At 40.2% G+C, this 11,103-nt stretch overlaps 1 protein-coding gene across 1 annotated transcript in view; it reads left to right on the top strand.

Moving 5' to 3' along the window:
* The window catches only part of LOC122812123 (adhesion G protein-coupled receptor E2-like), a 901,467-nt gene extending 891,710 nt beyond the window's left edge, over positions 1-9,757 (top strand). The window contains exon 21 of the mRNA XM_044084412.1: positions 9,587-9,757. Within this exon, the coding sequence (XP_043940347.1) occupies positions 9,587-9,661 (75 nt within the window). The 3' untranslated portion in view covers positions 9,662-9,757. The remainder of the gene's footprint in view (positions 1-9,586) is intronic.
* Positions 9,758-11,103: the final 1,346 nt, after the last annotated feature.

Below are 11,103 nucleotides of genomic sequence, written 5' to 3' on the forward strand. Positions count from 1 at the left end.
ACTACATGATAGAGCAAAATCCCAAAAAGGGAAGGTGTCTCTGATCAGTACTAGCAAGAAACTACGATCCCTCATAAAATCATCTAAGGCCAGCTTCGAAAGACAAATTGCACAAGACACTAAAGATAATCACAAGGCCTTCTTTAGTTATGTTAGAAACCTGGGAGGCAACTCCCAGATATGCTCTGAGTTAGTGCAAAATGACAAAAAATACACTGACCCCACAGACATTGCCAACATCCTGGCCGAAAGGTTCAGTGCAAACCCCCCCCTTCCCCCCCAAAAGAGCAAATGTCTATCCCAACAGAGTGTAGCCTTCCTGAGATCACAGATGCACAGGTGAGAGCTGCCCTCTCCAAAGCAAAAAACACAGCATCAATGGGATCAGATGGTGTCCCGGGCTGCGTCTTACATGATCTCCAATAAGAACTAAACCCTCATATAAAGTCACTGTTCAATCTCAGCCTTACTACAGGATATGTACCCAAGGAATGGCGTACAGCAACAGTGGTCCCACTCCACAAAGGTGGTGCCACAACAGACCCCAGAAACTATCGCCCTATAAGCCTGACTAGCCTGGTCTGCAAAGCTATGGAGCGTATCATCACGGAAATCATAAACAAAGACATTGGGAACCTCCAGACACTGGATCCTACCCAATTTGGCTTTGTTAAGGGCAGACCTTGCCTCTTGAACCTGATTGACTTCTTTGAAACTGTTACCAAAGCCATAGATGAAGGGAAGGTAGTCCACACAGCCTACCTGGACCTCGCAAAAGCCTTCAACACAATACCCCACTCAGGCATCATAAATAAGCTCACCAGCTTAAATATCAACCCCTATGTCACAAGATGGGTTGCAAACTGGCTCAGGGATAGAACCCACATAGTCAGAATAGCAGGTGCTATGTCAGACTCTAAACCAGTTACAAGTGGCATCCCACAAGGCTCAGTCCTGGGACCTCTCTTGTTCGGTATATATTTCTCCAAGGTACAGGCTAACACGGGTGGGCTATGGCTGACCAAGTTCGCAGATGACTGCAAACTGGGTGCCGTAATCGACTCTCCGGCTGACATAAGCATCCTCCAAAAGGGTCTCACAGAGCCATGGCCTTAAGCTAAATGCCAAAAAGTGCATAGTCATCCCCTTTGGGAAAAACAAAGTGCCCACAAATTACCACATAGGTGGTAATCCATTAAGTACGGAAGAAGTAATTAGGGACTTGGGGACCCAAGTAGATAGCAATCTCTCCTTTGACAATCACATTGCCAAAGTGGTTAGAAGACCTTCTATATATCCCACCTTATCATGAAGGGATTCACATCTAGATCAAGGGAGGTCATTGTGCCCCTCTTCTCATCACTTTTTAGGCCCATAATTGAATACAATGCCCCATTTGGGATGTACCTTACCCGACACCTGCAGCAACTGGAAAGACCCCAAAAGTACCTCACCAAGAGGATCAAGGGGCTCAAACAGATGCCCTATGCAGTTCAGCTAAAGAAACTCCAGCTCTACACAGTTGCATACCGCCTACTCAGAGGCGATCTGTGTCTGACGTATAAAGCCATGTCCAACCCAGAATTAATGGACATGCTTCACCTCAGGAAATCCAAATCCCTTAAAGCTACATGCTCCAGGGACTTGAACCTCAGCACAGAAATAAATAGGACATGCTGGGGGGACAGATTCATATCCCAGTGGCTCCCCTCACTCTGGAACAAAATCCCAATCCATGTTAGGCAGAGCCCCTCACTGACCCTCTTCAAGAGAAATCTTGACGAGTGAATGGGAGCTCGTAAGTTTACCCCTGGGATCTCTTCTGTGTCCCTGCTTGACAGAGGTACAGTAAACTAACCTTAAAAGGGGCTACCTTCTGTGACTTACTATACAGAGGCACAGTCAACTAATCTAAAAGGGTGGCGAAAGCCAAACACACTCTGGCTAGACTTATAAATGCCCTAGGGCAGATAGCCTAGTATCAACCTATGAACCTATAGCTGAATCTCCTGTATTATATACCCTTAATTAAACAAATATGGTTTACTGAATGGTTTTATAGTAACATGATAGTATATTCACATTTAAATATACACAGATATTCGTATATGTATATATATATATATATATATATATATATATATGGGTTCACTACATAATCTCGAAATTTTGAAATACCGAATTTCAAAGTCTCGAGACTATATAGTGAGGAACCTTTGTGGTCTTTCCAGTTGTGGGATGTGCCTGGTTAGATACATACCAAAGGGGACATTGTTCTCAATAATAGGTTGGACGAATGCTGCATCCCACCACCACCTCAACTCAGTGGAAGAGCAATTTAAAAAATAATAACAATAAATAAGGCTGAGATAAGGTACCTGAGGCTTCTGAAATGCAGGTCCTATTTCTGCACCCTCCCCCAAGCCCTCCTTCCATTTTCTGTGTGTTTCTATCAAAAAAACAAAAAAACAAAAAAATAATCCTTGTTTCCCACCTCCCCTCGACTAGTTTAGACCAGTTTACAGGCATTGCTGTATTCTGGGCTGTGGTGTAGTTCCTGTGTTGCCCATTACCTTACTTGGATAGAAGGAAGTTTCTTTGCTCACCAGTGGGAGTGGGGAGGCTTGAGCAGCCTACCTGTCCCTGAAGGAGTGACCTCAGCACAAGAGATGTAGTAATTGGTTGTTTTGGACCATTTCTAGCTCTTTTGAAGTTCCCTGTTTAAAATCCGCATTTGCGCGATTGTGTGAAGACATTGGAGGATATGAATGTATCACAAAATACCATCATACTGGGAGACTTCAACTACCCAAACATAGATTGGGTACATTATTCTAGCCCTAACACCCTAGCCCAAAGGTTCCTGGAATTCATAAATTCAAATGCACTGGAACAACTAGTCAGCTCTCCCACTAGGGGAGATAATATACTAGACCTGATCATCACAAACATGGGGACAAAATGCTCCACACCAGAAGTATACCCCTCACTAGTGAGATCTGACCACAAACTAATCACCCTGGATATACATATCCCACCTCCACCCCCAGCACAAAAGACCACAGTGAAAAACTTCTCAAAAGCAGACTTTACTCTTCTTAAGACGGAGATGGTATCCTTTAAGCCCACTGGGCCAGTGGATACCACATCCCACAATGCCGAATCCTTCACAAATGCTTTCTATGGACATCTCCAAGAATGCATGGATCATGCAATCCCAAATAAATCCAAGTCCCTCTCCACCAAAGGCAAGCGTCCTGTCTGGTGGACCTCAGCCATTAACAAATTGTATAACAAAAGAAGGAAACTACTGCACGTCAGAGCAAAATCCCATAAAGGGAAGACATCTCTGATCAACATTAGCAGAAAACTACATTCTCTCATAAAAACATCCAAGGCCAACTTTGAGAGAAAAATCGCTAAGGACACTAAAGATAACCACAAAGCCTTCTTCAGCTATGTTAGAAACCTGGGTGGAAACCTTCAGATATGCTCAGAGTTAGTTCACAACAACAAAAAATACACTGAACCCACAAATATTGCCAACATTCTGGCTGACAGGTTTAATGCAAATTTCTCCCCTCCCTCACCCCCAAAAGAAGAAATACTTATCCCAGCTGAATGTAATCTCCCTGTCATCTCAGATGTCCAAGTGAGAACCGCCCTCAACAAAGCTAAAAACACAGCATCAATAGGACCTGACGGTATCCCGGGTTGCGTGCTACGTGAACTCCAAGAGGAGCTAAACCCGCACATAAAAATGCTATTTAACCTTAGCCTTACTACAGGATATGTACCTGAACACTGGCGTACAGCAACAGTGGTCCCACTCCACAAAGGGGGTACCTCTACAGACCCTGGGAACTACCGTCCCATAAGCTTAACCAGCGTGGTCTGCAAAGCTATGGAAAGAATCATTATGGAACTCATAAACAGAGACATAGGGGACCTACAGACACTTGACCCCATCCAGTTCGGCTTTGTAAAGGGCAGATCCTGCCTTTTGAACCTGGTTGACTTTTTCGAAACAGTCACTAGAGCCATTGATGAGGGCAAAGCAGTCCACACAGCCTACCTGGACTTGGCTAAGGCCTTCCACACAATACCGCACTCAGGCATCATAGATAAGCTCAACAGCTTAAACGTAAACCCTTATATCACTAGATGGGTTGCAAACTGGCTAAAGGACAGAACCCATAATGTTAAAATCACTGGAGCAATGTCAGACTCAAAGCCAGTCACAAGTGGTGTCCCACAGGGATCTGTCCTGGGACCCCTCTTGTTCGGCATTTATTTCTCAGATGTTAAAGCAAACATGGGAGGGTTGTGGCTGACAAGGTTCGCAGATGACTGCAAACTAGGCACCATAGTCAATACACCAGCGGACACATACATCCTACAAAAAGGCCTCACAGAAACGGACAACTGGTGCCGGAGTCACGGCCTTAAACTAAATGCCAAAAATGTATAGTCATCCCCTTTGGGAAAAACAAAGTACCCACAAATTATCACATAGACAGCAACCCACTGAGTACGGAAAAAGTAATCAGAGTCCTAGGGACCCAAGTCGACAGCGACCTCTCATTTGACACCCACGTTGCCAAAGTGGTTAGAAAAACATTCTACCTTGCACACCTCATCATGAAGGGATTCACATCCAGATCCAAGGATGTCATTGTACCCCTATACTCCTCCCTCATCAGGCCCATGATTGAGTACAATGCCCCATTTGGTATGTACCTCACCCGGCATTTGCAACAGCTGGAGAGACCACAAAAGTACCTCACCAAGAGGATCAAGGGTCTCCAACATATGTCTTATTCTGCCAGACTAAAGAAACTTCAGCTCTATTCAGTAGCATACCACCTGCTCAGAGGTGATCTCTGCCTGACGTACAAGGCCATGTCCAATCAGGACCTGATGGACATGCTCCACCTCAAAAAATCCAAATCCATCATGACCACGAGAGCTAAAGACTTAAACCTCGGCACAAGTATGAATAGGACATGCTGGAAGGATAGATTCATAACCCAGAGGCTTCCCATGCTTTGAAACAAGATCCCAGTTCATATTAGGCAGAGCCCCTCACTGACTCTCTTCAAGAGAAATCTTGATGAGTGGATGGGAGATCGTAAGTTTACCCCAGGGGTCACATCTGTGTCACTGCTAGACAGGGGCACAGTAAACTAATTCTATTATATAAGGGGACCTTCATTGTGTCACTACTAGACAGAGGCATAGTATTCTAAATTTATTCTGTACATTTTTGTACCATTTCATTGGGTGGCAAAAGCCACATCACTATGGCTAGGCTTACAAATGCCTCAGGGCAGATAGCCTAGTACTAAACTATGAAACTATGAAACAATGACCTTGGATCTAGATGCCATACTTTTGTTTATAGTTGCACAACATACAATGATTTTCTCAGTATCGTAGCTATTTGATGGTCAAAGGCTAGTTTACTGCCTATATGTGTACCCAGTTCCCTGACTACTGGGTTGACTCTTAGGGGTATGTTGTCAATATGATAATTATCAAGGGAGGATGACTTCCTGAAGGGTACTATTATACATTTATTGGCATTTAGGTTTAGTCCATGGCTCTGACACCAATTATTTGTCTGTGTCAGCCCTTCCTGGAGAACATTAGTGCCAGCAAGGGATTCTATGACTGCTCCTAATTTACAATTGTCTGCAAATTTGGTTAACTAGAGGCCTTTGATGTTGGCCTTAACTTTAGAGAAGTTGATGCCAAAAATGGGAGGTCTGAGGCCTGATCCTTTAGGAACTCCACTTATAGATCTATATATGTGTATATACCTTTAAGAAAATATCCAAGGGCTTGGATCAGAAGATGTGGCAGCAGTGAGTCCCCATACTGGGCACAGTCAGGCACAATAATGTCATGGCACAGACAAAAATGATCAAATAATTTTTGGTTGTTTCACAGAATATTGACAAAAAACAAAAACACTGACCTCAACGGAGGGAAGAAAATGGTCCCCCACCTGCCAGAAATTATGTTAAAGCCTGTTCAGATTTATCTTTGACTCTCAATAATTTTTTGGTGAATACTGTAGGAATCTACCAAAAAGTGTTTGAGATTTGTTTATAGAAACATATATCAAACTCCTTATCTCTCTCTCTCTCTATATATATATATATATATATATATATATATATATATATATATATATGTGTGTGTGTGTGTGTGCGTGTGTAGTAATATTATACAACTATGTAACTAGGGTGGTGAGAAGGGTGCAAGGTATCAGGGGTCATGAGCATACCTCTCAAGTGTACAGATTTTCATGTCCAGATTTTTGCCTCATATTTTTGACCTGTTTTGCATAAAATTGTGGTTTTCTAACAAATAATTGGCAAATCATTGAGGGCTGAAGTCAGAAAATAATGACTTGCTTTTCAGTTCCAGACCTCATACCCTTCAGAAAACTCAAGCTAATGCAAAACCTGTTATTCTATCAACTTTCTAAATTTGTAAGTGCAATATTTCAAAAGTGGCCCTATTTTTGGTCCTTTGCCCCCCCCCCCCCCCTTCATTATTTATGGCTTTGTCCAGTTCTTCCTCTAGGAGAGTGAGAAGTATGACGAGTGACTGTATAGGCTTTCATTTTCTGAATGCTGATATTGCATTTGCGGTCAGCACTGAAGTGCATCAGTGCTCTGCATGTAGTATAGTGCAGTAGCATTCAGAAATGAATAGAAATACTACATGTGTAGTCGGGACTAAGCTCGCAGTGTGCTGTGTGTATGTTATTCACCAGGAGCAAACCGGTTATTACATTTGTAGTAAGCAGTTTGCTATGGTTTTAAAAAATAATTTTCTTTGATCTTCAACTCAGAAAGAGGACTTTTTTGGGGGGTTGAGTTGAGGGGAGGTGCCAGACAGGGAAAGCTTAGCTACAGCTGTGACATATATCACTGATATTTGGCTAAATGTCCATTTGTTGAATGAAAAATCATTAAATCCATATGGTTACCTGTGTGATGTTTCAATTATGTAGAATTTGATTAAATGATGTTTCAGTGAAATGAGCTTTCAACCATTGGAATAATTTTTTTTTTTCAATAACATGGGCATTTAACCAGTTGTACTATGCAGTATCATATCTAGAATGGAGTAATGGAGGCAACCGTCCTCAAAGCGTTAGAGAAGAGCATTGAACATCCAATTCCATTGCTCCGTACCACATAACGGGTTTTTAAAAGTTCTTCTTGTGTGGTCTGAACTATAGCAACTGCTTGTTACATTTGTAGTAAGCCATTTGCTACATTTAAAAGAAAAAAAATGTTTCTTTTTCTTTTTTTTTTGTTATAGAACTGCATACAAGGTAGAAATTGTAGCAACTACAGTTTAAAAGATAAAAAGATTTGTTTGTTTGTTTCTTTTTTAACTAAAATCTGAGGAAGGAGGGCTTGGGGGATGGTGCAGAAATAGGACCTGCATTTCAGAAGCCTCAGGTACCTTATCTCAGCCTTATTTATTGTTATTATTTTTTAAATTGCTCTTCCACTGAGTTGAGGTGGTGGTAGGATGCAGAAACAGGACATGGCTGGCTCCTGCATTTTTTCTCCTAAGCAATGATGAAGGTAACCGTAACAAGGAATGGCTCTGGGCAATGAATGACCCAGCTAGGCTTCTGGTACTATGCTGATATATATGGTTGCAGTTTACTCTGTCAAATGCTGGCTTTCTCAATAGAATGTACTGCTCCCTTGCATCACTGAGCATAGTTTTTTTTCAAGTACTGCTCCCTTTTATCATTGAACATAGTGTTTTTGAGGTGCATTGTTGACTAAAGGAAGTAATATTGACTGTTCCCTTTTATGAAGGGGGTGTGCTTTGAATTACAGTCAATGACTATATACAGAACTCTCCAAAAAGTGTGTATTCCGTGCAATACAAATAGAACTATGAATAGCAAGAATTACATGGTGTCCAAAGCTAATGAGGTTTGATGTTAAATATTTTTCACTTTTGTAAAGTTCTAAATGATTTGTATATTTTTTTATGTGTAAAATGTTTTTAAACAACTGTTTCTTTAAACTGTAAAGTGAATGTCAGTAATAGATTGGTTAATTGGTGCAATTATGGGTAATTAAAACAAGGGATTGAGTTAAGTTTTTAGTTCTGAAGAAGTCCTTGTGGATGGACGAAAGCACTTAACTTCAGTTTTCTACCATAAATACTTGTGTGGAATTGAAATTGCCTTGAGCTTTGGACACCGTGTAATTCATGTTGTTCGTGTGTATATATATATATATATATATATATATATATATATATATATATATATATATATAAACACACACACAAACACATAGATAGAGAGATAGATAGGCATAAATATGTGTGTGTGTGTGTGTACTACAAAATGGGGAATAAGGGAATAGTCATTCACTATATTGCATAATGACAGCATTGCTAGCTGTCTAAGCTGACATCTGTGATATGTTTGTGTGTGTGTGTCTCTGTGTGTATGACTGTGAGCATGCAGATGCACATGGGTACAGATAGACATACAGACAGATAGCTAGACATATAGTTGCTTGAGTCCCGTACTTCTATAGTTACAAAAATACATATGTGAATATTATGCACAAATGCATGTGCAAAGAAGACAGAAAGGAAGAAGGGAAATACAGGCAATGAAGTAACCAAGATTTTCCAGTTTGAACACAGATCAGTTTATCAGTTTTGACAGAACAAATTCTGTGTGCTGCCAGGTTGAGCTGTATTCCAGATTGCAATGGTTCGAAATGAAAACAGTTATGAATTCTGGCTTAATTGCTTAATTCTCTTGTTTGCTTCTTTGGGACATAGAATATGTGCATAGTAGGTAATGGGCATGTAGTCCAGGAGACCATTATGGAGTCTAGCCCATATTCTCACTTGCCCCAAAGTACTGTCAGATTACATGATTTGCTCAAGGTCACACATTAGGCAAGCAAAGGTGGAATAATTCAAACCCTGTACCACTGGCACAGGAATCAGCTCATTCTGAAATCAGAGCTGCAGCCTTCTGTGCTAACTGACAAACAGATTTGTTAAACACATAAAACTATACTGATAACATAGGAGTTGCACTTCTCTGTGCTAACTGACAAGCAGATTTGTTAAACACATAAAACTATACTGATAACATATGAGTTACACTTCTGTTGTCTGCAAATGGCAGCACTTTTGCATGGAGACATCTTTGTGCCAGTGCTCATTTAAGTAAAGCCGGGAAGCATGCTTAAGGCTATACAGCCAAAGCCAACATAAAGCTAAGAGTAAAGCTGCAGCTATGTTAGCTGAAACAGAACCACAACAGTAAAGTGGCCAACATACTTTAAGTAAATGCACCAAAATTTAGTTGTAGAATTTATTTAGGTGAATTACCTCCATGCTAAGTCATATAAGCAAAGATACTAATGTGTACACAAATTAAAAGGATATACAGATGACTAAGTAAGTATGGATGAACTGTTTATTACAAAGTATTTATTTTAAACTCGGCAGTATTTGCAAAAGAATTGTTGCAAACATTGTTAACTGTTCCATGAACTTTTTTTTCTAGAAAGAAGCTCGTGTATCAGAATGGATAAAAGATACACCAAGTACATCAGAAAAGGATGATGACTCAAAGCTCTGAAACAAGTGACATATATATGTACATTTTATTTAATGTTTCTCTGCTCAAAACTGTAATATGTTTCTGTATTTTAGCTGCAGTTTTATCACTGCCTTTTTTCTAAAGGAAGCCCCTGCATGCATTAAAAATATTTTTCTAAGTCTACAAAAAGTCCTGTGTCTACTTGCCTTCATTATCCTTCCAACACAATATGGAAATTTTACTTCTTCGGGAATTGCTAATGCATTTTATATATCATTTGTATATAGTGTTTGAGGAATCTTTTCATTATTCATACATAACAAATGTATGGGTCTATGTCAGATCGCTGAATGGCCACATTGTCAAATCTATCATCTCATTGACAATACAAGCCATTGAACCATTCTGACTGAAATCGCCTTATGGTGGGGATCAGGAAATTCGCCCTTTTCCCCACTGTAGTGTGATTTTGGAGTTAGTATATCTAATTAGCAGGGGGTATGGGGGCACAGGCCCCCACATGGGATGGGGGTGATGGCCTGCATTGTCAACAAGATAACATTTACCAATGTGGCCATTCGACAATCTGACATAGACCCCAAATTTATATAGATAGGGAATATAGATCCATAACATAGTTTACTAAAAAGAATACACAGTTTTGGAAGAAATACTCTCTTGAATATCCAAACATACTATATACACCTGATGCTAAAAACGTTTCTTATTACTCTTAAAGGAATCACTAATAAGACATTTTACATCCATGAGTATGTAATTTCCAAATTTTATCACTCTGTCTGTAAACCTGTACTGTATAGTATTACATTTAGATTGCAATGGATCCACCTCTTAAATTTACAGGATGACTAGCCTTATTTAATTCAAGGCAAATAAAAGCAAAGGGAATATGTATATGCTTTGTACACCTAGAAAACGTCATCCAGTACCCATCATTTGTAAGTCAACTCATTTGTTGAATCTTTTCAGTCCATTTCCTGCATACTCTGTTATTCTTCGTGTAAGATTCTTCTCACAGAGATTCCACAGTGAAGAACTGCATGTAAGATATCAGAATAATCAAAACTGATGAATTCTCACTAATAAAAATCATAAAAAGGAATTCATTCTATAAACTTATACTTCAGGTATCGACATACCATTCACAAATAGCTTTGTTTAAACATTATTTTTACTGTCCCACCGCTATTTATTGTTGTGTTAAAACATTATTGAGCATTTCCCAGTGAAACTAGGATAGCTGTAGCATAGTCCCGATACAGGTTTTCTGCATTTGGGTCTATTTGTAGTAGCTGTTTGTTTTGAGCATGTTTTCTAGGCTATATTTGATTGGAAGGGGCCTTTCTGCACTCTAGTGAGAGGAATGTGCTGATTGGAACCTGTCTGGTGAAGGGTGGTTAGCCTAGGGCTTGGAGTAAGCATCCTCATTGGTCCCTTTGAACCTTTTTATTGTTTTTCAG

The sequence above is a fragment of the Protopterus annectens genome, chromosome 9.part0 (assembly GCF_019279795.1).
Source record: "Protopterus annectens isolate FY-2018-M chromosome 9.part0, PAN1.0, whole genome shotgun sequence".
Lineage (NCBI taxonomy): Eukaryota > Metazoa > Chordata > Ceratodontiformes > Protopteridae > Protopterus > Protopterus annectens.